Source organism: Ahaetulla prasina, chromosome 4 (genome assembly GCF_028640845.1).
Source record: "Ahaetulla prasina isolate Xishuangbanna chromosome 4, ASM2864084v1, whole genome shotgun sequence".
Taxonomy (NCBI): Eukaryota; Metazoa; Chordata; class Lepidosauria; order Squamata; family Colubridae; genus Ahaetulla; species Ahaetulla prasina.
This window is the reverse complement of record NC_080542.1, coordinates 115,970,819-115,997,655: the sequence shown is the minus strand read 5'-3', so window position 1 is coordinate 115,997,655 and position 26,837 is coordinate 115,970,819. Positions and strand designations below refer to the sequence as shown.

Sequence of the window (26,837 nt, the reverse complement as noted above, 5' to 3'; positions counted from 1 at the left end):
AGGTTATTGAGGAAAACACCTGAAAAGAAAAATCTACACTATGTCTTATCACAGGGCATCACACAGAAAGGAAAAGAGAGAAGAGAACTGAACACAGATGCCCTTTAACTCAATATCAAATCAAAATGGTTCTTTATTAATCAAATATTGCTATCTTGTGTATTCATTACAGATTCTATTTGCAATGCTACAAGGTTTTATCCTCTGGTGAGAAAGCTCAGCTCTAACTTTCAGAAAGCTATCATTCCTGGGAGCAAAGGAGAGAATGGAAAGAATGGAGAGAATGGAAAGCAGGGGTGAAATCCTCCCAGTTCGCACCAGCTCCCCCGATTAGGTAGTGATGGTAGCTGCTGGTTTGGAGGACTGGTAGCAAAAATCCCTGCCCCCCCCCCCCGCCTCTGCTGAGCTGCACCATCAGCAGATTTATTTTTTTTTACTTTTAAAAGGTTTTCTTCATCTGAAACATGCTTTTAAAAGTGAAAAAAAAAAACCTCTGATGATCGCGGGGCTGAGCAGAGATCAAAAACCTTTAAAAGTTTTTTTTAAAAAACCCTCTTCAGCCGAAGGGGGAAAAGAAAAAAGAAAAAAAACCCAGGATTTAAAAGCTTCTCTGGTGATTCCAGAGGAGTTTCCTGATCCTCACAGGCTTTTAAATTCACTTTTTAACAGCCCCCACTTATAAGAGCCCCCACCCATGCCTAGACAATTCCTCCTCCTCACTTACATATAATTACTGCTCCTTTCCAGCTGCAACTGCATGCTTTCTTCAGCTACTGAAGAAAAAAAAAGCTTGCTTTGACTTCCTGCTTTGCTAGCTGAGGAACTCTGGAATTTGAAGTCCACAATAAAATAAAATATAATAAAATAATAAAATAAAATATTTGTGCAGCTTTCTGAGATTTGGTATGTTTCTGTAGTGTTTCACTCTAACTACACAAACACACAAAATCTCAGAAAGCTGTATGTGTCATTTTGTGTGTGTCTGTGTGTCAGTTGTGTGTGTGTAAAGTGTGAAAGTTGGTTTTTGAGCTTTTTGTGGCTGTGTGAAGTGTGAAGTGCAGCTGCTTTTACATTGTGTGTGAGTCAGTTGTGTTGTAAATGTTGTACCTTGATGAACATATCTTTTCTTTTATGTACACTGAGAGTATATGCACCAAAACAAATTCCTTGTGTGTCCAATCACACTTGGCCAATAAAAAATTCTATTCTATTCTATTCTATTGTGTTGTGTTGTGTGTGTGTGTGTGTAAAGTGTGAAAGTTGGTTTTTGATACCTCTTATTGTTTTTTATACTTTGTTTATTATTTTTATTATTTATTGTTATTGGCCATGCCCACCCAGTCATCTGACCACCAAGCCACGCCCACCAATTAAGCCACGCCCACAGAACCGGTAGGGAAATTTTTTAGATTTCACCCCTGCTTTGAAGCCATTCCATTGGGTAAATACAGCTGCAGGAAGTCTTAATCCCCAAGAGTATTTTGTCTAATTGAGAAAGAAATGCAACACCTATGAACTGAGAAAGCAGATCTACTTAACTCATTTTTTGCATCTGTCTTTACACAAAAGGAAAAAACAATCCAACCTATCAAAAACAGCACCACAAAAAACAGATTAGGAACACAAGTTAAAATAGGGGAAAAAATGGTAAGTGAACATCTGTCTACCCTAGACGAGTTCAAATCACCAGGACCGGATGGATTACACTCCAGAGTTCTGAAGGAACTGGCAGATGAAATCTCAGAACCACTGAACTATATCTTTCAAAGATCCTGGAGCATAGGGGAACTGCCAGAGGACTGGAAAAGAGGTGATGTAGTTCCCATCTTCAAAAAAGGGGGGAAAAAACAGATCCAGGAAACTACAGACCTATCAGCCTAACCTCAATACCAGGGAAGATTCTGGAAAAGATATCTCAAGCAACGAATCACCGAAAACCTAGAAGCAAACAAAGTAATAACCAAAAGCCAACATGGGTTTGTCAAAAACAGATCATGCCAGACTAATCTTATTGCATTCTTTGACAAAGTGACAAAATTAGTGGACCAGAGGAATGCTGTCGATATAATTTACTAGGACTTCAGTAAAGCATTTGATAAAGTAGACCATAACCTATTACTAGATAAAGTAGAAGAATGTGGGTTAGACAGCACCACCACCAGATGGATTCGTAACTGGCTGACCAACCGCACTCAACGTGTAGTCCTCAATGGAACTACATCCACATGGAGGGAAGTATGCAGTGGAGTACCCCAATACTCCAATACTTTAGGCCCAATACTCTTCAACATCTTCATCAATGATTTGGACAAGGGGATAGATGGGGAACTCATCAAATTTGCAGATGACACCAAGCTGGCAGGAATAGCCAACACTCCAGGAGACAGGCTCAAGATACAGAAAGATCTTGACAGACTAGAACATTGGGTGCTATCTAACAAAATGAAATTCAATAGTGAAAAAAGTAAGGTTCTACATTTAGGCCAAAAAAACAAAATGCACAGGTACCGGATATGTGGTACCTTGCTCAACAGTAGTACCTGTGAGAGGGATCTTGGAGTCCTGACCATTTAGATATGAGCCAGCAGTGTGCAGCATCTGCCAAAAAAGCCAACACAGTTCTGGGCTGCATAAACAGAGAGATAGAATCAAGATCATGTGAAGTGTTAATACCACTTTATAATGCCTTGGTAAGGCCACACTTGGAATATTGCATTCAGTTTAGTCGCCACGATGTAAAAAAAGATGTTGAGACTCTAGAAAGAGTGCAGAGAAGAGCAACAAAGATGATTAGGGGACTGGAGGCTAAAACATATGAAGAACGGTTGCAGGAACTCGGTATGCCTAGTTTAATGAAAAGAAGGACTAGGGGAGACATGATAGCAGTGTTCCAATATCTCAGGGGTTGCCACAAAGAAGAGGGAGTCAAACTATTCTCCAAAGCACCTGAGGGTAGAACAAGAAGCAATGGGTGGAAACTAATCAAGGAGATATGCAATTTAGGACTAAGGAGAAATTTCCTGACAGTTAGAACAATTAATCAGTGGAACAACTTGCCTGCAGAAGTTGTAAATGCTCCAACACTGAAAATTTTTAAGAAAATGTGGGATAACCATTTGTCTGAAATGGTGTAGGGTTTTGGACTAGAAGACCTCCAAGGTCCCTTCCAATTCTATTGTTGTTGTTGTTGTTGTTGTTGTTGTTGTTGTTGTTGTTGTTATTATTATTATTATTATTATTATTATTATTATTATTATTATTATTAACTTTTTCTTTCCTTCTTGTACATTTTTTTGAAAAAACTTCTAATTTTTGGGATGCCCTTTAAAGGTATGGCAATGTTTGGAGGTGCTCTGAGGCTGCAATGCTTTGAAGGATCAGATGTAGGACTGGGATCTCACACTCGGAAGAGACACAATAAAATTCAGGCAGATCATCATGTTGGGCTAAAGTTGAATTGAATCAAGATGACATCTTTTATACTTCCCTTTCTGGAGGATCCCATAGCTTGGCTAACCTAAATAAATAAGGTAAAGGTTCCCCTTGCACATACGTGCTAGTCATTCCCACTCTAGGGGGCGGTGCTCATCTCCTTTTCAAAGCCGAAGAGCGCTTCCGAAGATATCTCTGTGGTCATGTGGCCGACATGACTCAATGCCAAAGGCACATGGAATGCTGTTACCTTCCCACCAAAGGTGGTCCCTATTTTTCTACTTGCATTTTTTACATGCTTTCAAACTGCTAGGTTGGCAGAAGCTGGGCCAAGTAATGGGAACTCATCCTGTTACACAGCACTAGGATTCGAACTGCTGAACTGCCGACCTTTTGATCGACAAGCTCAGCATCTTACCCACTAAGCCACTGTGTCCCTAAAAAAATGGTCAATGATAATCCAGGGATTTCATGGATTCATAGGATTTTAGAATGCACAGGGTCTGAAAGAGAAACTACTTCCAGTTCTTTGTCCAGTCTAGGAACCTGGTATGACCCCATTTCTAACTGATAACCATTCAATCACTCTTTCAATACAACTACTCCTAGTCATTCAGTTCCATTATTGAACAACTCTTACTCTTAGGAAATTCTGAAAATTGATCCCTTGCTAACTAAGCTCCCTGTTTATTGTCCTGCATTCTGGAATGACAGCAAGCAAGTATATCCTCCTTTTTACATGATAACCTTTCAGATACTTGAAGATAGCTGTGACAGTTCTAGACTGCATAAACAGAGGGATAGAATCAAGATCACGTGAAGTGTTAATACCACTTTATTTACCACTTTATTAACCACTAGGTAAGGTCACACTTGGAATATTGCATCCAGTTTTGGTCACCACGATGTAAAAAAGATGTTGAGACTCTAGAAAAAATGCAGAGAAGAGCATCAAAGATGATTAGGGGACGGGAGGCTAAAACATATAAAGAACGGTTGCTGGAATTGTGTATGTCTAGTTTGATGAAAAGAAGGACTGATAGTAGTGTTCCAATTAGTGGTGGGTTTCAACTGGTTCACTTTGCACAAGGACATTGAATAGAATAGAATAGAATATAAAGAATAGAATAGAATAGAATAGAATAGAATAGAATAGAATAGAATAGAATAGAATAGAATAGAATAGAATAGAATAGAATAGAATTTTTTATTGGCCAAGAGTGATTGGACATAGAAGGAATTTGTCTTGGTGCATATGCTCTCAGTGTACATAAAAGAAAAGATACCTTCATCAAGGTATAACATTTACAACACAAATGATGGTCAATATATCAATATAAATCATAAGGCTTACCAGCAACAAAGTTACAGTCATACAGTCATAAGTGGAAAGAGATTGGTGATGCGATGAGAAGATTAATAGTAGTGCAGATTTAGTAAATAGTTTGACAGTGTTGAGGGAATTATTTGTTTAGCAGAGTGATGGCCTTCGGGAAAAAACTGTTCTTGTGTCTAGTTATTCTGGTGTGCAGTGCTCTATAGCGTCATTTTGAGGGTAGGAGTTGAAACAGTTTATGTCCAGGATGTGAGGGATCTGTAAATATTTTCACGGCCTTCTTCTTGATTCGTGCAGTATATACGTCCTCAATGGAAGGCAGGTTGGTAGCAATTATTTTTTCGCAGTTCTAATTATCCTCTGAAGTCTGTGTCTTTCTTGTTGGGTTGCAGAACCGAACCAGACAGTTATAGAGGTGCAAATGACAGACTCAATAATTCCTCTGCAGAACTGAATCAGCAACTCCTTGGGCAGTTTGAGCTTACTGAGTTGGTGCAGAAAAAACATTCTTTGTTGTCCTTTTTTGATGATGTTTTTGATGTTAGCTGTCCATTTTAGATCTTGCAATATGATAGAACCTAGAAATTTAAAGGTTTCTACTGTTGATACTGTGTTGTCTAGTATTGTGAGAGGTGAAAGTATGGAAGGGTTTCTCCTAAAGTCTACCACCATTTCTATGGTTTTGAGTGTGTTCAGTTCCAGATTGTTTTGGTCGCATCACAAGGCTAGTCATTCGACCTCTCATCTATATGCGGATTCGTCATTGTCTTGAATGAGACCAATCACTGTTGTGTCATCTGCGAACTTCAGTAGCTTAACAGATGGATTCTTGGAGATGCAGTCATTGGTATACAGAGAGAAGAGAAGTGGGGAGAGCACACAGCCTTGGGGGGGGGGGCTGTGCTAATTGTACAGGTATTAGATGTGATCTTGCTTAGCTTCACCTGCTGCTTCCTGTTTGTTAGGAAGCTTGTGATCCACTTACAAGTCTGTTCCGGTATCTGTAGCTGGTTTAGCTTAGTTAGAAGAGTGTCTGGAATGATTGCATTGAATGCTGAACTAAAGTCTACAAAGAGGACCCTTGCATAGGTCTTTGGAGACTCAAGATGTTGTAGGATGTAGTGCAGAGCCATATTAACAGCATCATCTGCTAATCTATTTGCATTTCAGAACAGCTGAGGCACGGCAATCCGCTGTGCCGCGCCTATCAGCTGGGTTAAAAATGAATGAATATAGGTAGGTATAGTGCAGGGGCGGGCAGAAGTGCCCAGCTGACAGTCAGAGCGAACCAGTTTGCACTCAGCTCACTGTTGCCACTACCAGCTTGCCTGAACTGGTGTGAATTGATAGAAACCCACCACTAGTTCCAATACCTCAGAGGCTGTCACAAAGAAGAGGGAGTCAAGCTATTCTCCAAAAAGCACCCGAGGGTAGGACAAGAAGCAATGGATGGAAACTAATCAAGGACAGAAGGAACCTAGAATAAGAAGAAATTTCTTGACAGTTAGAACTATTAATCAGTGGAACAACTTGCCTCTAAAAGCTATGGGTGCTACAACAGTGGAAGTTTTTAAGAAGAGGTTGGATAACCACTTCATTTGTCTGAAGTGGTTTAGGGTTTCCTGCTTAAGCAGGGGATTGGAGTAGAAAACTTCCAAGGTCACATCCAACTCTGTTATTCTATTCTATTCTATTCTATTCTATTCTATTCTATTCTATTCTATTCTATTCTATTCTATTCTATTCTATTCTATTTCACAGTTTTCTCTTTTGCAGGCTAAAATTTCCCTGTTTAGGTTATCCTAGGTTTTGTTTCCTGGCCTACTTCCCAGTCTTTATGATAAGTGAGAAGCTACAAAACTTTTCAAACTTCCTCCCCACCCCTCAAAAAATCTATTTCTTGATATATTTTTGAGTTAAATCCCTGTTTCCAGTTTTCATTCAGGTACAGAATTGTGCTAGAAGAGTAACATGAGAGTAACTTTACTATACTGTTAAGAACTTTAGAGACAGACAAGGGAAATAGTCTTACTCAACTTATGGACATACTTTATGTCCCATAATTAATACATTATTTTAGATATAACAAGAATAACAGTGTTTCAAGATTGTCAATAATTCTTACTAGCTTGCTTTATAAATCGTGCTAACTTCAATGGCTTAATCATAGTTTCTTAAATATACTATAATTGGCTGGGCTGACAAGATCTTTTAAATCATATACCATGTTTTATAAATCATAATGCTTGAATTCATTATGCTGTATTAAATTTTAGTGAAATGCACTTACCTACAAATTTCATATGAATGTGTGAAACACAAAAAACTGTGAGTTGCAACCTTTTATGGTTCTCCATAATAGGTTGAAATAATGAAGCCCTCTTTTTCCCTCAGTGTTGCTTCTGTCAACTTAAATTAGACCATCTGAAAAACAATCCAGATTGGACTGTTTCTGGATTTGGCTCTCCAGCCTGAAGTTTATTTCTAGCTAGGTGTCTATAGGGTTGTAATATTAGGCTTTTAGCTCCCTTTTACTCAAGTACATTACTGCAGATTATATGTTACTATAAAAAGGCAATATGCATTTTTCCTCAGGAGACCACAATGAGTCTTTATGACTACAATAAAGAACAAGCAAAGAGAACTGTTATTAGTAAGCTGAGCTGGTTCAAAATGTACATTGGCAAGGGATAAGTTATGGAATTCAGCTTATGATATAATATATTCAGCTTATGTTTTTATAAATAACTGTAAATTCTCAAGAACATACGCCAGGTAAGATTGATTCCTGTTGATACTCTCTTTTAATAAGGCATGGCTTTGGTTTTGTATAATTATTAAGTAACAAAGAATAGTTATAATGTGTAGATATGTTGCAATTTAGAAAAAAATAAGATACAAAAATCATTCAGTAATTGGCTGAAGCTTTAATTCATTCTCCATGTGCGTAATGTGGCGGTGACTATAATGGGACTAGGATTTATTGCTTTGCCTTGAATACACAGTGACCACTATTTTAGTTTCCTAAACGTCTGACAAAAATAAATCGTCCATTAACCTACTGCTGTTTATTATTAAACCTTTTGGGAGAGTAATTAGTATGCGCCCATATCTCAGAAGCTTGGTACTTGTTTGTATTTTGCTTCTGTTCAATAAAATCCTGTGCTGGCATTCATTTATTTATTTAGACAATTTATATAACCACCCATCCTACAAAGAGACTCTAGGTGGCATACAGAGAGTTAAAACCCTCAAAAGAATAACACAATTTATAAAGACACGTATATAGAAAAAGAATACTAGAACACTTTCCCGGGGCCAAAATTCTACTTTGAGCCATAACAGTAACTAAATCAACTAATTAAGAGGACTCATTTAACCTCCCAGTCCAATGCATGTGGAAACAAAAGTTTAACAGGGCCAGGAATATCTCAAGGGAGATGCTATTCCACAGGGCAGGTACAGTAACAGAGAAAACATAACCCACAGGAAGACACTGTTGCATAATGGAGCATGCCAACTGCTGATTTTAGTGAGGGAGTAAAAATCATTAGAGTGTCAGGTTCCGATATACAATGAAAACTCCACAAATAAATGATGGTTTGAATTGATTCAAAGAAGATTCAGACTATTATAGAGTGTGAACAAAATGTATAAATGGTTAGAAAAAGAAATCAAAATAAAAATTGAGAAATTTAAGTTAATATTCCTGAAATACAGAACTATAAATCACTAATTATTGTTAACCTCGTATTAATTATGTAAATAAATGTAATGTAAATATATGTATTGAGTAGAAGAATTGAACAAAAACAGAGAATATGTATGTCAATACAGAAGGCTGTAAAAATAGCGTATATTGTACTGTTATGTATGTCTTGTTTTTTGCTGTGTTTTTGTCCCTGTTTTTCGCCCCTGTTTTCAAAGGTAAAAAGCTCAATAAAAACTATTTTAAAAACAACAACAAAAAACAAACAAGCAAATGATGGTTTGAATCCTGTTTACCGGTACGAAGTGACATCCATAAACTACTACAGGAGGTACTGTTGGAGCTAATGCTCCGTGCTCCCCACCACCTTATAAAGCTTTACCATCCAAGTGACCCTTAATCCAGCCCCACCTCACTGGTTAGCCATTGTGCAATTAGCTCCTCCCCATTTCCACCTGCGCTTTCAGCCAGCTGGCCATGCTCCTTGCAAAAGTCCAGAGGAGGCCGCCGCAGGCCTGGCAATGTCATCAGATTGCGCCTCCAGTCCCCAGAGTATGCCACTCCTCCATGGCTGGCATGCCTCTCAGCTGTTTTGTGGGGAAAAGGCAGGCTGGGAGGGAGAGGTGACAGTGCGCCCAGTTGCCAGGTGAGTGCACTGGGGAGTTGGGATACCGCTGGAGCTGCTGCGCTGCTAGAGCCACCGTGCCCACCATAGCGACAGCTCCGTCACACAGCCATGTGTTGGGGCTGACATAGCGCCCCCCCCACCATGGAGCCGGGACTTGGAACACAAATACCACAGTGAGGACAATTCTGGGCTAACTTTCCCCTGGTTTCCCTGGATTTTGCTTATGAAATGGTGGTTGAGGGGTGTTGACGTGTGTACTGGCCTTCCAGAATGCCTCTGACAGTGGATACCCCTTCCATACTATCGAATATTGGACCTTTCCCCTGTGGCATCATGTATCCAGTATATCTTCCACCTCATAGTGCTGTTCCCCCCACATGACAGGCTGTGAGGGTGTCACAGCAGGTGCCCTTATCTTAGCAATGTGGACTGTCCTGAGTAGGCTGCTATGGAAAACCAGATGGGTTCTCCTCAGCAGCCGGGGAAGATGAAGCTGTATGGCCACTGGGTTTGTCACCCATACAATGGGGAAGGGCCCTATGTATTTCAGTCTGAGTTTTTTAAAAGGTAGGTTTAGCTTCAAATATTTGGTGGATAGGTACACCATCTGACCCACTTTGAACGTAGGCTGTGGCCTTTGTTTTTTGTCCGCTTGTCATTTGTAGCCTGCCATCACCTGACTAAACACCTCTGCTATTACTCACCACACGCCCTTTGTTCAGTCTGTCCACTCCTGGATCCCCCCATCAAATGGGGCAGCTCTAGGGTATTCTGGTATTGGAATGAGTTCTCGTCCCATTTCTACTTGGAGTGGAATATATCCTGTATTGCTATGGATAGCGTTATTATATGGTACCTCAGCAAACAGGAGTAAATCCACCCAATCGGTCTGTCAATGTTTAACATAACACCATAGGTAATGCACCACCATGGCATTGGTTCTTTCTGCCGCCTCATTGGTCACAGGGTGAAACGCCGAACTAAGACCCTGGGATGCCCCAATTTTGGTCAGGAAATCCCACCAGAATCTGTCAGTAAATTGCACCCCCCTATCCGAAATCATCCTCTGGGGGACACCATGGAGACGATAGATATGGACTATAAATAACTTGGCCAACTTCCTTGCAGAGGGGAGACCAGGGCAGGCTATGAAATGGGCCTATTTAGAAAATAAGTCTATCACGGTCCAGATGACTGTATCGCCCCGACTGGCCGGCAGCTCTATGACAAAGTCCATAGCTATCTGTTCCCATTGTTCTGCAGAGCTTGCTGCAACAGGCCTCGTGTCTTGCCTGGTTGGGGTTTCATGGTAGCACACATCACACAGCTATTTACATATTCACATACACATACAAACAAATCACACACGTACATATCACACAGCTCTTTACATATTCCTTGATGTCCCTTTCATTTGAGGCCACCAGAACTGGTGGTTGGTGAGGTGCATGGTCTTTAAGTACCTGAAATGGCCTGCAGTGTGCGCATCATGACAACGCCATAGCACCTCCAACTGCTCCTCCTGGGGGACATATAATAAGACAATAAGAAAGAACAGAGAGACCGCTGGTACCAGGAGACCCCTTTAAAGCAAACCCATTCCTCTGAGTCAGTAGGGAACGGTTTTCCTGGTACCAGCGGTCTCTCTGTTCTTTCTTATTGCCTTATTGCCTCCACAACGTCCAACACTGGTAAAAATCCTTGATGGCATCAGACATCTCGATAGAATCCCTATATCTGCAATCCACTGTTGAGCAAATTTATTCAATATGTGTCCCAGTAGTCCTCTAAATCAGAGATCCCCAACCCAGGTCCGTGGACCCAGCAACCAGTCCCCACAAACAAACGAAGTCCCATCTGCAGGATGCAGGCAGCATGCAAAACCACTCCCCCTGTGATTTGTGGAAAAGTCTTTCTCCATGGAACAAGTCCCTGGTGACCAAAAGGTTGAGGCCCACTAGTGTAAATGTTCCTCTGGGTTCCACTTATCCTCAAAGAAAGCTACTGATTTGCCTTCTGCAATTAGGGCAGAAAAATAACTATGCCTTACTACCCTTATCAATACAAGATAATGGTCAAGAGAGACCAATCAGATTGGTCAACACCAAACTTTTGTGTTCCTCCAGCATGCTCTGAGGGACTCTTGTGCTACATTATCTCCTAGACCAGGGATCCCCAACGTTGGCAACTTTAAGATTTGTGGACTTCAACTCCCAGAAAATCTCAGCCAGCAAAGCTGGAGATCCCTGTCCTAGAGTTCCTCTGAAATCTGGAAAATCTCCATATATGGAGAGCTCACACAGGGCTCTTTTTATGCCCATAATACCTCAATCAAATTAATGCAGAACTGATCCAAGGAATTTACAATAAGTGATAGGCCATTTCTTTCAGTCCTCCACAAGTATTTTTCTTTTTCATCAGACAAAATAATTCTGTAGATGTATTTGTTCTTTTTAATTATTAATATGAAAATTGCATCATGTAATTAGGCAATTTTGTGGGAATTATTTATTGAACCATATGTATAACATGTAATTCAAAGATGGGTCTAAAATATACATAGATTGTAGAAACAATTAATTAAGGAGACAAGGTTTAACAGAACAAATATTCAACACTCAGATACTTAAAATCAGAAACAATTTCAATTATTTCCAGTATGTTTTATTTATAGCCTGGACATGCTGTAAAATGTTACAAAATACAGTATGGATTGAACTATATACCAGCACATAGGCAGAGATAATTAACAAGTGAAATTCTAAAGAAAAAGAAGAACAAAGGGCAAGAAGAGATAATTATTGCATTATAAGATTACCAAAATCTTATTGAATATAGTTAGATTAATAAATGCACGGTAAATGTTTCTGTAAGATTAAACGGCAATATCTTGGGGGGGGGGCAGGGCTTTGTAGCTGTTTTTGGATATTTCTGGTGATTCCATGTTTTAAGCAATTGGTTTATGTTTAGAATTCTGTATTAGAAGGATAATCATGTTTTGGGACCAATATGCACATTTGGAATTTTTAATGCATGTTATGGGAACTTCATAAAATGGCTGCCACGATGGGTGTAGCCAAGTACACACATGTGGATACATAAAGAGAGAGTTATGTAGGCTAAGTTATTGTGTGCTGCTGTCCATATCTTTATTTTCTAAGAAAATGCCTATACCTGAGGACCAGAGGCATTGGCAAACCACAGGAAGGAACAATTGGTTTGACCTTGGCTGAGCTCAGAAGCTAAGAAGAAGGACTGCTTTAGGACATGCATGGGCAACAACAGTCCCTGGGAAGTCCAAAAAGGAATTCCAGATCAAAGGCCTATGCAAGGGGTGTCAAACTCAAGGCCCTGGGGCCAGATCCAGCCCACAGGGTGCTTAGATCTGGCCCATGGAGCTACCCTGGAGCTACCCTGGAAACTGTAGGCAGCCCTCCCAAGGTCTGTTTTCACTGGCAGGGGGTTGCAGGAAGCCATCACAGCTGAAAACAGAGCTCGTGAGGGCCATGGGCAACACTCTCCAGCTCCATTTTTGCTGATAGAGGGTTGCAGGAGGCCGTGGCAGCCAAAAGCAGAGCTCAGTAGCCCATTTTCACTGGCAGAGCACTCAGGCCACCACAGGCACCACCTACACGAGTGACATCCAGCTGGCCACACCCATCCTGGCCTGCCCATCCTGCCACACCCCTCCCCCCAGGTCAGGCACAACCCTGAGGCGGCCCTCAGTGAAATTGAGTTTGACACCCCTGGCCTATGCTGTGTAACTATCCTCAGTGAAATAGGATATAAAGATGTAAGATATAAAGACAAAAAAAGTTATGTTTGAGGTTGGTTCCTTTAAATTAATATTAATAAAAATACATTAAAAAATAAAATAAGGTAGAAGAGGGATTTTGTGGGTGCCAAGGAAATCTGTTGGCAGGTCCACTTTAGCCTCATTGCTTTGTACTGGGATCTCTGACCCTACTGGAATGGTCTAGCAGTTACCAAGTCATCACCCTTTTAACTTTCTCAAAAATTAAAAGATACTGCAGCAGAATGCATCAGCTGAATAATGAAAGCTTTTAAAGATGTCTATCAGCTGCCTCAAAAAAGTATATTTGTCATTTTCATGGTCAGAAATTAATTTAACATAACAAAATATTTATTAGCATCATAACTAATTCATTTTCTTATTAATACCCAGCTTCACACTTTTTACAGCAATTGAGTCTGTTAACTTGGGATTTATCTTTTTTTAAATTTTAATTAAATTTATTCTACATTTGCTTAGGAATGTCTTAAACTGATCAAGGAAAAAAAAATATTGACAACTGAAACATTTTTTTAAAAATGGAGATGCTGATATTTCCTGCCTTGTATGCAATAATTCTTATTTTCTCAAAAATAGAACATTTCTGTAGAACAATATAATGAAGCATATTGTACATTTATATTTACATTATATTTACATTAATTTGTTATAAAGTTGGGAAAAGCCACAAATAAGAGAAAGCTAAGAATTTTTGACATCCATGAAACGCTTCAAGGATTTTCTAAAGATTGATCAGATTCACATTTTTGCTTAACACTGATTAATTAAATAAAATACAGTGAATGATTTCACACAACTTACTAAATCAAAGTCAAACATATCATCAAATGGCTTAGCTTGATGAATGAACTCCATTGTTATCTCTTCCTAGTTCTGTTGCTAGTCAGAACTAGCAATATTTTCGTCTTCCAGTTCTAATCTGACAGGAAACAAGGGTAGGACTGTCCATTCTGGTTATGCTGATAGTAACTATGATATTCTAGGCCAGGGGTATCAAACTGGTGGCCCATGGGCCGGATGCAACACGCACAGGCCACGGCCACCCCAGCTCTGTGAAGGGAAAAACATCACAATACATCATATGATGCCACAGGTTTGACACCTGTGTTCTAGGCAGAATTATTTTTTGTTATCCATGCCCACATGAACTTTGGGAAGGACCAGGAACTGTAACTGGAGATATATTGTTTTGCAAGGATAACAATTGGTAGAAAGAAATAAGACAGTGGAGGCATTTTGCTTTTTAAATCACGTATAATGAATTTATTCACAGCAGGTATTTATGACAATAGAATATACAACAGTCCCAAAAATGCTCCAAACTCGTTTGCACTCTGATTCTGAGGATATAGATAAGTGGCCTCGATTATTCTCAGAAAGCTAAATGACCAACCCTCAAGAGTGCTAACAACCAGATGACTGCTAAGAATATAAACCCTTCCATTCCCCATCATTCAGCCGGAACTGAAGAAGCTTCTTGGATGAGAAGTGAAACATTTTCGAGGAATAAACCAAGAAAGTCCAGATGCTTTTTGGAAAAGGAACCTTGGAACAACCCATAATTCAGAATCTCAATTATGCAGAATTTAACACAGTACTGGCATTCACCAAGTGCAGGTTTCCTCCTAGATCTTCCTCCCAGAGACAAGCCCTTCCTAACTCTCCTTCACCCTTTCTTTCTGTCTTCTTCCCTCATTTTTGGGATTGACAAGAGAAAGAGTAAAACAAATGAATTGACTGGAATTTACTGTAGTAGTGCACTCAGTGTGGGTTGACTTTCTCCTGGAACTGCTCAGCTGAACAGCCATGTTTCTCCATTGGGGGATAAACTAGGGCTTTGGTCCAATAACTGATGTTCTCCTTCCCTTCTAAGCATTTGGGGAAGCTTTTATCCTTCTGGGTCTTCACTTCTGTTTTTCCAGAGAAGCCACCCATGGACTTTTCTTCTCCCTTTTCGACTATGAACCAACAACTATTCTGCACATTATATCTCTTTACAACTTTCTCTTCAGCCGTTCCATTCACTCCATGAACAGATTTTTTCTTCCTTTTCTTTCTCCCCTTCTCCTTCTGTCCGATGTTTAGGCATGACTACTACAAACATCTGAGATGATGGATGTCATCCCAGGCCTCTAGTCCCCAACACCTTTATATCAGATTGGACCAGTTGGATTACTGTCTAGACAACTCACTCCACCAGACCTGATCAGCACTTAGGTTAGCTCCTCAGGCCTCATGATAGCACAGCTGCTTTCAAGACTAGAAATGAAGAATTATTATTATTTTGCCCTTTTACCCACTCCAACAGAACAGCGATCATGCGAGGCTACTAGAACCCAGATGGTTAATCAACTGAGGAACGATTACAAAAAAGGGAAGAAGAGTCTATAATTATATAACATGCCTTCAATGGTATTATAATGAATTAAAATTACACAATAGTAATTTCCTATATTTGAGAAATGATCATAATATTTTCTGTATATAATAAGGTAATAAATTATAGCTCCCAGTAAATTCAAATAGTTCAGATTCTCAGATTTAGGAAACTGTGCAGCATTCATTTGCTGGAGAGATTTTTTGTATTCATCCATTTCTTTGGTCTCACAAAATTTGCTTCCTGGTTCCTATTAAGAATAAAATACAGATTGAATCATTTTCAGGGATAATTTGATCACATTAATTTAAATGTTAAAATGATGGGCAAAACTTATCTGAGGGATCATAAGCAATTTGGGATGATTTACCAATCTAGGGGAGATTACCAGTGTTAAAACCAAGATCACTATTAAACTCACTCCCATTCTGCCTGGACAAGCCAAAAGCTGACTTAGACAAGCAAAATTCAGAACAAATTTATTGGGAGCTCCCAATTTGCACACTTGTCATTGCACTAGTGTCAGTGTTTAAAAGCATTTGAATCACACCTTTCTTTCTCTTCAAAATTATTTCAAAATAATTCTTATACCATCAGAATAATCTTGCAATATTAGCAAAGTTTAGCAGACTTTCTAATTTTACACTCTCCCATTTTAAATTACTAAACCACCCAAATATTTTCTTGGTGCCTAATTTCAAGATAGTCCTTTATAAAACCACAGATATTTCAGCTGCCTTATAATTCTTTACACTTTACTCCTGGCTGGCTGTGCTTTCTTTCAATACCCCTCACCTTCCTTAATAGTCCCAACATCCTACATGGGAAGAAGAAAGTACTAGAAAATCAGATTCATTTAGCCTGCCTAAAGGAAAAGCATATTCATCACCTGTGCTATAACAGAATCATGTCCACTGAATATTTTGTGAGTATTGACGGAAAAGTTTACACTCTGCTTTCTGGTACTCCCCCCCGTGAGGGACACACAGTATGGGCTTCATAATACTTGAAACATGCTTTTTATAGTATTGTTGCACTGGCTAACTAGCATGGGTTTTCTTGTATTTCAAATTTGCTTTTCTAAATATACTGCCAATAATTTGCCATAAAACTTTACTTTCAAGTTTTACTTTTAGAAACCAGAAATAACAAGAAAACATTCAATATCTTGCAGATAAAAGTTTTGTTTTCAGCTGTTTGCAGGCCTCCATGAATAAAGCGAATATTCAGGCCCAGTCAGTGGTGGGATTCAAGTAATTTAACAACCAGTTCTCTTCCCTAATGATTTCTTCCAACAACCAGTTTGCTAAACTGCTCAGAAAGTTAACAACCGGTTCTCCCGAAGTGGTGCGAACTGGCTGAATCCCACCATTGGGCCCAGTGTTGGAAAGCACTGAGAATATATCTTACCCATACCCATTCTGACATTTTTCTCTTACAAATGTTCCTTTTAAAAAAAATTTGAATGCAATGCTCTTTTCTATGGCTATGCATATTATTGGGAGGTTCAATTGGACAGATTATTATTTCTAAATCAATCAACTTTTATTTTGAAGTTCTCTGTTGTGCAAACATTAAAAGTAAATGTAGGCTATTTTGCCAGGTTTTCCCCCCTCCCCCCCTCATTGGGAGATGTCACTTTATTAAAGTACTTTGATAAATTGCTTTTAAATGATCTTCCAATCTGGTTGCTTATTGGAAAAATTAAACTGAACCTAGGGCCAGATTTGGCCATCACCTGCCACTCTCCCTCCACCCCTGCAAAGTAATAGGAAAGATTCCTACTTCTCCTGCAGATCCTGAGACAGGATTTTTCTGTGGTAAAGTTGTTATTGTTGCCGCCACAGCCAGAGTAGGTGAACCTCTCACATGTTTTTGTCCTAGCATTGTAATAAAAGCGAGAGACTGAAGCTGAACATGATCCTTCTTCTATTGGACTGTAACAAAATGAAGGAGCAGCTTTAAAAGAAAAAGAAAAGAAAAAAATCATTAGTATATGACATGCTTTAAATGCAGGATTACAACAACAAACATGGGCAATTTAAAAAATAATAATAATAGCAGTCTATTTTTTGTTAACTAACTAACCATAAGCATCAGGTGGAATAAATTTGCCTAAATCTGCAATTGAAGTTTTGTCTCCCTGCTCCTTTTATATTCAGATGTGACATTCCTGTCCTACAGAAAGGGAGGAATGTCAATTACAACTTTGCAACTGCTAAAAGATAAGGTACCTGATGTAAAGCAAAATATGTACAGTAATTCCAGTCATTCTCCCTTATTATGTCATTCAAGGAAAAACAACTCATACACCTCTCCCAAGTATTTCTCCTTCATTCTGAAAAAAGCAGTAACTAGTTAAGAAACTTTTTCCAACAACAGAATACCAGAGAATCTCTCTTGGAAGGGGGAAATAGTTGAAATTTCTATTTTTCCTGATGGTTTATATGGAAAGACATTTCAGATGTATCTCCAAATAATAATAATAAAAAGTAAATTCAGTACAGTTCATTTGCCGGAAATATCTGAAAATGTGAGGAAGGAACGTACTGCTAGTGGTAAAAATTCAGCTGTGCAAACATTCCAAAGAGGTGATTTACAATCACATCAGTGGAATTAAAACATGCCTCACATAATTGTTTTTCTTAAAAAAGTTTTTGATTTATAATACAAATTAAAAACAATGGACACAGCGTGACATCTCCGGTTTAAACATTTTCATCAAATTTTGTCATATAATTGATACACTTCCTTATCTCTATACATATTTACACTAATTATCACATTTCGAATACGAATAATCTTTCATCCATATAGGTTATTTTGATATCTAAGTCCATCGTATCTATTATAACAAATTAGCATAAAAACTTCCAAGCATTTCCTAGCATTTTACTCGTCAATGGTCCTATATCCCAGCAATTCCCCTCCTTTCCAGCCAATAATAACATTTGTTCCAGATTTCATAATACTCTGATTTGTTCTTATCTTTAAGTTCCAAGGTCAATCTATCCATTTCTGCACAAATTAATATTTTAGCTAACACTTCTTCTTCTGTGGGGGTCTTTTTGTTTTTCCATTTTTGTGCAAAGGCTAATCTTGCAGCTGTTAGAATGTGTAACATTAGAAAAATTGTGCTCTTGTTGTATTTGCCCTCTCTAATACCCAGTAGAACGAATTCCGGTTTTGCTTCTATATTTTGCATTAGCATCTCCTCTATCCATTGTCTAATCTGGAGCCAAAATTTTGCAGCTTTTGGGCATTCCCACCACATGTGATAAAAGGTCCCTGGCACTGCCTCACACTTCCAGCACATGCCTCACATAATAGTTAAAGAAGTCATAATCTTTGCTAGATGCTAAATAACTTGTCTGTACATGTACACAGATATGCTTCTTTTGGTACTGCTAGGAAACCAAACTGAATACAAGTCTGAATATCTGTGCACACACTCATAAAGGCAACTCAAATCTATACTCAAAAATATTTGAAGCAGCCATTAGCCCTGCAAAGAATACAGCTGCTTAACCGAATAACAGAGTTAGAAGGGATCTTTGAGATCTTCTAGTCCAACATTCTGCTCAAGCAGGAAACCCTATTCTATTTCAGATAAATTATTATCCAATCTCTTCTTTAAAACCTCCAGTATTGGAGCACCCACAATTTCAGGACGCAAGTCATTCCTCTGATTAATTGTTCTTTAATACTCTGAAGATATGCTTTTTCTGCCTTAATATGTTTGTGAAATGTCTTTTCACAACTTTTGTGAAAAGCAGTAGGTTTATCTTATAAACTAGAATGTCAGGCATAAAATTTTTCAAAATTGGGGATTTTTAGGAACAGCTAAAATGATAGGCTGAATGGATCTTTCAGTTCATTTAGTACTTATAGTATGGGTCAAAACCAACTCAGGATAAGACTAGAAGCGGTTAGAAATTACGTCAAGAAAATAGATTATTGCTTCAAAATTTCGAGAGGCTAAAATAAAGCACAATGTTTTCAAAAGATAACAGGTGAATGAGACAGACTTATTTACAAGTATTGATAATAGGTGACTTTGACAGCATCAGCTGATATATAGCGGAAGCAGGTATGGAATCTTCCCCTCCCTCTTATAAAAACCATATCTATTTGCCAAGGTGTGGACAACTAATGTCTCAGATCTTCCCCATCCAAACCTCAAAAGTTAAAGCATAGTTAAAGCATCTCTCTCACTTTAGTTGCAAGAAGAAATAATTTTATTTCATTCTCAAAAGATATAAGCAGGATTTGTTTGAGATAACAGAACAAAGGGCTAAATTTAGAAAAGAGGCTGTTCAGGGATACATTACATTATCATTCAAAATGTCAACAGAGATGATGGAAACAATATACCTTTATTATTTTATTTACTACAGAAACCTTTTGAATGGTCAAAGCAAGCCAAATACAAAGGTAAAGTTAAGGGAATAAATTCTGCTTTCTGGCTCTTCATAAACTTCCTAGATTGTTATCTGCCTAGTAATAAAATGTTAATTACTTCTTCTTGGCAAACAGAAGTCCATGCAGGTGTCTGGGCTGTCAAATCGGTTTTCATTTCCAAAACATCCTCCATAATAAAACTTTTCACATCTCATCGTTCTGAGATTAAAGAAATATCTTGCAATGTAACCTCGGCATATTCCTGGGTCATTTTCCAGCCTGCATATTTTGGGCACTTCTAAAATAAAAACAAACCCAAGGAAGACATTGAACATTAAACCATCACAATGAGCTTTTATATCTGGTATAGAACTTAATTAGTAATCTAGGAAACCCAATGGACATCAGTGTACAATTAGTCACTAGTCATTGTAACTTGTCGAACTTGTCATTCCTCAACCTTGTCTTCCTATCAGTTGGAAAAGTTGAGCATCTTTTTTTTTTTTTTTAGAAATAAAATAACATGCTGGATGTCCATGTTCATCCCCAACAGATCTACATGGAAGAACAACCCGCTCAGTTTTCTGAAAGACTGACTTGATTACTGAGCACTCTATCAGTAAGTTGATCCTAACTGTATCATTAAATCTTGTACTGCTTAGTTGGCACTGGAGAAGTTTATGTCCTTTCTCAGGTGCCAATTTCAGGTACTTAAAAAGTATGTTCACATCTCCATTTTTTGTTCCTCTTCTCTAAGCTATATATGTTTCTTTAATCTTTCTTCACAATTCATACCATTGATCATCTTTGTTTTCTCTTCTCACAGTTTACACTAGAGAAGAAGCACGCATCTTTCTTGATATCACAAGAAAATAGAGGAGATGGTTGGGCATGCTTTAAAAATGTATGGGGCATAGTACAGTGGTGAAATCCAATTTTTTTTACTACCGGTTCTATGGGTATGGCTTGGTAGGCGTGGTGTGGCTTAGTGGGCGTCGCAAAATCTCCATTTCAACCCCACTCCAGGGGAAGGATACTGCAAAATCCCCATTCCTTCCCCACTCCTAGAGGAAGGATAGTGCAAAATCTCCATTCCCACCCCACTCTGGGCCAGCCAGATGTGATATTTGCCATTTCTCCAAACTACTCAAAATTTCTGCTACCGGTTCTCCAGAACCTGTCAAAACCTGCTGGATTTCATCCCTGGTATAGCAGTGATGGCACAAGAGGAAGATAAATGTTTTCAGTTTTGGGGCAAGTTTATTCCAGTGCATAATAAGCATGTTTCTGTCATTAGGGCTAAGTGAAAATGTGGGCCCTGTCGTCTAACATAAATTCAGAAGAGAGAGATATTTATTTTCTCTTATTGGCTGACTTACAACTCAGTAGCCTTTGATTTTGTTGGCTTTATCAACCACAGATGCTGCAGTCTAAGAAAACTGAAGTGAAGTAAAGTATGGGAAAAAGGATTGATACATGTGGCAGACTAGCCTAGATCATACAATTAATAGAGATTTTAGGAAATCCCACAATGGCTTGAATAACAAATTATATAGCAAATGGGAAACTAAATAACCCAATAAGTCTGGATAAAATAGTCTAAGCATCTTAAGATATGCATGTAAACTTTATAAAACACATTTAATTCCTATAACAATGTCTTCCTCAAAGAAAGTTGTTGCAGTTCAAGGTAACTTAATTCTAGGATATAAGGTTTCAAACTTGGACTTATTTTTTTATCAACCAGATTAATAAATTAAACAAAGTGAACTATAAAAGTAAGCAAAATAAACTTTTCAATCATAACAATTTATCTAATTTAATCCACACTTGCTTTGAGAACTGAAATTTTAACAATAACATACTTTTGATCCGTTTGCATGTTTCTGAACACTCTGTAAAATCTAAGAAATTGTTGTCATTCCCTTTGCAGCCCCCATACGTAAATTGCTTGCAGGTTTGTGAATATCTGTCATAATGCCACCTGTAATGTATGGCCCGACAGGGTCCTTTAAGGGGTGGCTGCAAACAAATATCTGTACTCCCTGCCATAAAAAGAGAGAAATAAGTGAGACAAGCAACTCTGGTACAAATCTTAGGTATAGAGAATAAAACACAATTAAGAAATAATTTTAAAAATGCTTTAAAATCCAAATGTTACAAACACTTCATTAGCAGCATAACAACTAGGTTTCCAATAATAAAAATTTAAAAATATCATCCTCAATCAGAAAAAAAGAGAAAGAAGGCATTTCCTTTAGATTTTTCTATTCAGCCTTTGGACCTGATTTCAAAACATTTCTGGAAGAAAATATGTCCTGCTCATTCACTGGTTTCCCAAAATACTTAATTTCAGTCTATTCATCTGAGCATGTACCTTTGATGCATTGAATGAGTTGCATTATCATTCCTTCTCTGAGAACTTGATATTTTGCTACTCCTTCTACAAGTAATGGGCCAGGATGAGGACTAATACATACATATGTGCATACAAAAAATCTTGACACCAATCAAGAAAGAATTAGTTAATAATTCAGAGGGATGCCATGGTTTGATGGAGAAAGAAAAAGAAAAAACAGGAAAAAGTAAAGAGTATTAAATGCTGCTGAATATCTCACTAAAGTATTCTAAAAACAGGAATATCAAGATCCAACAGGTTTTTTTTCATACTAGCTTAAATCACCACTCTCCTATTAGGGCCACGCTGGTTCTTCCTTGAAGTCTAATTTTAGGGAAGTTCATACGAGCACGGGTACTCCACCGGGGTAAATCTCAACCCGCGATCTGCATCCCTACAGTTTAAGCTCCACCGTGGGAAGCAAGAGGGAAGCACCCGAAGCGGCTTGGTGAAGGGACACTTATCTAGCGAGAACTCCGTTCACATTCCCAGAGGAAGAGCGAAATTCAGTTTGGACGCAGAGCTCCCTCCCCCTTTTCCACTTCCTTTCAAGAGAGTGAAGGAGAGCGGCTCCCTACACCGATTACCTGTCAGTGGGGTCTCCTGGGCACATGAACTCTCTAGTAGTAGCAGCAGCAACGAGCACACCAAGAAGACGCAAAGGCTAGCCATGATTCAGAGCCGAAAGCAACCCAGACACCCGCGAGTGAGTCCCAAACGAAGCTGGTTCTCTTCAGAACTCGCGCGCGCCTTTTTATTGAAATCCCTTTTCCCTCCCTCCGCCTCCTCCTGCTGGGCTCCTTTCCAAGCTCAGTTTGGGAATAGGTGGGCCGAGTCCGGGTGATTCATGCTGTGATTTGGGAGCAAGGCAAATTTCTCTCGGGGGCGGGGGTGGTGGAAACGGGACTAAGAGGACCACCCTCCAGCCGCCTTTTTGACGTTTCCCGAAATGGTTCCCCTCCTCAGAGGAGTAATGTTTGGAAAGAGAGGGATGAGTCGGGCTGGACGACTTAATTAGGAAGCCAGCGAGATGGAGAAGGAGAGGCCCCACAGTTATGAATGACATGAGTATAGCATAAAGCTGGAAAAACCAGAGACTAAAACAGGAAAGTAGTGGTAGATTGAAAGAATATTACTTGAAGTTGGTCCAAGAAGTGGCTTAACACATGCCTGAATACCATACCTCATCAAGAGGCTGCTAACCTGTGTTCCTACTTCTTCACAACACAACACCAGAATGGCACTGCCTGGATCCAGAAGCTAAACAGCCTTGACATGGAAAAGAGTAACTGGGTGAGAGTCCAAGATTGGAGGTCAGACTAGGTAGTTGAAAAAAATTTCCTAAGAAGGCAATGACAAAACATGGCCATCCAGTTGTCAAGAAGCAACATGAACAATAATATGAAATCACAAGGCATCAAGTTCAGTTTAAAAGACCTTTTTATAAACCCCCCCCCCAATACATCACAATGAAGCTAATGGAAAATTAAAATTGGGGTCAGTTGCTATGAAAGGTGTTTTCCAACTTTTGGTCTGTACAGCAATGTATGTAGTGTGCCCTAGTAAGAATGAGCATAACCATGATGATTTGGGTGATGGGAATCATAGTTCAATATATTGGAAAACTCCGGTTCACAGAAAGTTATGTTATGTCCCCCTTTACAGGCTAGTTCTAGAAATTTAGGAAGTGATCAATCGTTGAGCTGCAGCCTTTGGAACAGAAATATTTTTATTTATTTATTTATTTATTATTCAAATTTATATACCGCCCTATCTCCCGAAGGACTCAGGGCGGTTCACAGGCACATAAAACATTTGTATACAATTAAAATAACTATTAAAAAACTTATTCTAATGCCAAATATTAAAAATATAAATATAAATCTTAAAACCAAATTTAAAACCCCTATAAATTTAAAATCTATGAATTTAAAATCTAAGCCAGTCCTGCACAGATGAATAAATGCGTCTTGAGCTCGCGACGGAAGGTTCGGAGGTCCGGAAGTTGACGGAGTCCTGGGGGGAGTTCGTTCCAGAGGGTGGGAGCCCCCACAGAGAAGGCCCTTCCCCTGGGCGTTGCCAGACGACACTGCCTAGCTGACGGCACCCTGAGGAGTCCCTCTCTGTGAGAGCGCACGGGTCGGTGAGAGGTATTCGGTAGCAGTAGGCGGTCCCGTAGATATCACTACACTATGAACTTACAACAGTTCATTTGGTAACCATTCAAAGTTATAATATCACTGAAAAACTGATTTATGACTATTTTTCACAGTTATAACCATGGCAACATTCCCATGGGCACATTATCAAAATTCAGACAGTTGACAACTGATTCACATTTATCACAGTTACTGTGTCCCGGGGTCACATGATCACCTTTTACCGTCTTCTGACAAAGTCAACAGGGAAGGCAGATTCACTTAACAACTGTCATAATTCATTTAACAACTGTGCAAGGAAGGTTGTAAAATGGGACAAAACTCACTTAACAAACTTAGCAACATAAATTTTGGGCTCAGTTGTGATTTACCAGATTTGAAACTGTATTTTGATGCATGTCTGGCTAAAAGAATGGTTGAACCTCCAGGGTAACAGGCTACTTGATTTAGAAGGTCATGAATTAAAGTTTGGATGGCACAGTTATTTATGGTATGACAAAGTTAAAGTTAATGTTGATTTCAACAATCATTTTGCTAAACGTGCCACACTAAGAGTTTGGAATTAATATAAAACAAGGTTTTCTGTGAAGTTGTCTCTTTGGGTATCCCCAAGAAGCTTTTTTAAAAGAAAAGAAATTGTGGCAAAACTGGACTGATAGATTTATGATAAAATAATATTTTCCTGGTGACCCTAGGGCAGAGTTAGAATTAGAAGGCTGTGCTTGCCATTGGTTCACATACCAACAATTAAAAGAAAGGTTTAAACTAGATAAAAAGAGTTATGGGTTTGACTTTGTTAAAAATGAATTGGAAATCTTATTGTGTGGTAGTGATGAATATATTATTCCTAAGTTTTATAAAACATTATTGAAACTGATTTTGGAAAGTGAAAGTGTAAAATGAATGTTGGAAATGTAAATGTAAAGAAGGGATCTTTTACCATCTATGGTGGACATATGATAAAGCAAAGAAATCTTGTAATAGGATTCATATCTTAATACACATAATTCTTAAAGTGAAGATAAAGATTAAACCAGAAATTTTTCTTTTGGACCTAATGGAAAAAGACTTGGGAAAAAAATTGGAATTCTGATCTTATATATGTCGATGGCAGCAAGACTACTGTACACACAAAAATGGAAGGACATTTTGATTCCCACCATGGATGAATGGGTACAGAAGCTGATGGACTTGACAGAAATGGCTAAATTGACAGTTTTGATCACAGAAAAGAATATAAGTACTTTTGTTTCTACTTGGAGTCTGCTTCTGGACTTTGTGCTTGATGTGGAATAAAATGAAACTTTTGATTTTGTGTTTTATTGATTAGATTGATAATCTACAAATGGCTAGTTTATACTATTATGGAAAAGTAAAAAATTGAAGTTGGATGTTAATGCCTTATTCTACTGCCTCAGAGGGAATCGGAAGTCAATGCCCTTTTTTTGCCCCCTCTCGGCCTCACTTTTCTTTTACCCTTCTCCTCACCTCTATGTACCATGATTTGCTTTTTTATTTTTATATTTTATTCTATAAATTAATAAAAATTTTGATCCGGAATTGTGGTCGTAAGTTGAGGACTACTTATACTGTCTTGAGGCATTGCAGGCATTGTATTTCATGGCCTCTTAAAAATATCACCAGCTATGGCAAACCTCCTTCCCAGGCTGAAGGTAATCAACAACTGGCAGATGACCTGAATGAGTTTTACTGCAGGTTTGAAAGGAAACTACAGCCACCTATCTCCACAACCCCCATCTCAGACACACCAACAAGAGCCAAGCCTCCTACAACTGACCCCATTTCAGTGGGTTCACAACCCCTAGTGATCACAGAAAAGGAAGTGCAGGACCTATTTCACAGACAAAAGCCAGGAAAAGCTCCAGGCCCAGACAAGATAACTCCTTGCTTAAAAGTCTGTGCTGACCAATTGGCCCCCATCTTCACCCATATTTTCAATAAATCATTAGAGATGTGTTATGTGTTTCTGCGCATGCCCAAGATGGCGCAGTGAAACATCTTCGTAGGAACGGGGGAGCGGCCTTTTTCGGGGGCCTGGGACCGGGAGATGGCTATTTTTTACCTTCCGGTCCCAGCCCCGGCCGGGGGAACATCAGGAGCAGCGAACGGGGTAAGGCTGGACGAGCTAGTGGCCTGGGGACGATCGGGCCGGCTGGCGTTTTCCAGGCTCCTGCTGGGGCGGCTGCTGCGGCGGCTGCGGCTGGGCCTCCGAACTTCCGGGTTTTCGGCGGCGGTGGCGGCGGCGGCGGCAGCGGCTTCCTCAGGGGACTGGGAGCTTTTTTGTCATCGCTCTCTGTTATTGGAGAGCCTTTGAGCTTCGGCGCTGGAGCCTTTTGACCACCAGCGCTTCTTGCCATCTGTGCTGGTGAGGCCTGAGATGAGTGGCAGGTATCAGCGTTCTCTTTGGGCCCTTGTGCTGGGGCACTGGCCGCGGCGGTCGCGGTGTAGCTTTCAGGCTGCGGCGGCGGCGGCGGCAGCTTCCTCAGGGACTGGGAGCTTTTTGTCATCGCCTCTGTTATTGGAGAGCCTTTGAGCTTCGGCGCTGGAGCCTTTTGACCACCA

The 26,837-nt window shown here is 39.3% G+C and overlaps 1 protein-coding gene across 1 annotated transcript; it reads right to left on the bottom strand.

Annotated features, from left to right (window-relative positions):
• Positions 1-14,130: 14,130 nt before the first annotated feature.
• TFPI2 (tissue factor pathway inhibitor 2) lies at positions 14,131-22,841 on the bottom strand. Its single transcript, XM_058183442.1, has 5 exons — positions 22,683-22,841; positions 21,563-21,742; positions 19,816-19,995; positions 17,082-17,255; positions 14,131-15,546 (listed from the first exon to the last, which is right to left on the bottom strand). The coding sequence occupies exons 1-5, from the start codon at positions 22,765-22,767 to the stop codon at positions 15,524-15,526; spliced, it is 642 nt and encodes a 213-aa protein (XP_058039425.1). The 5' UTR covers positions 22,768-22,841; the 3' UTR covers positions 14,131-15,523.
• Positions 22,842-26,837: the final 3,996 nt, after the last annotated feature.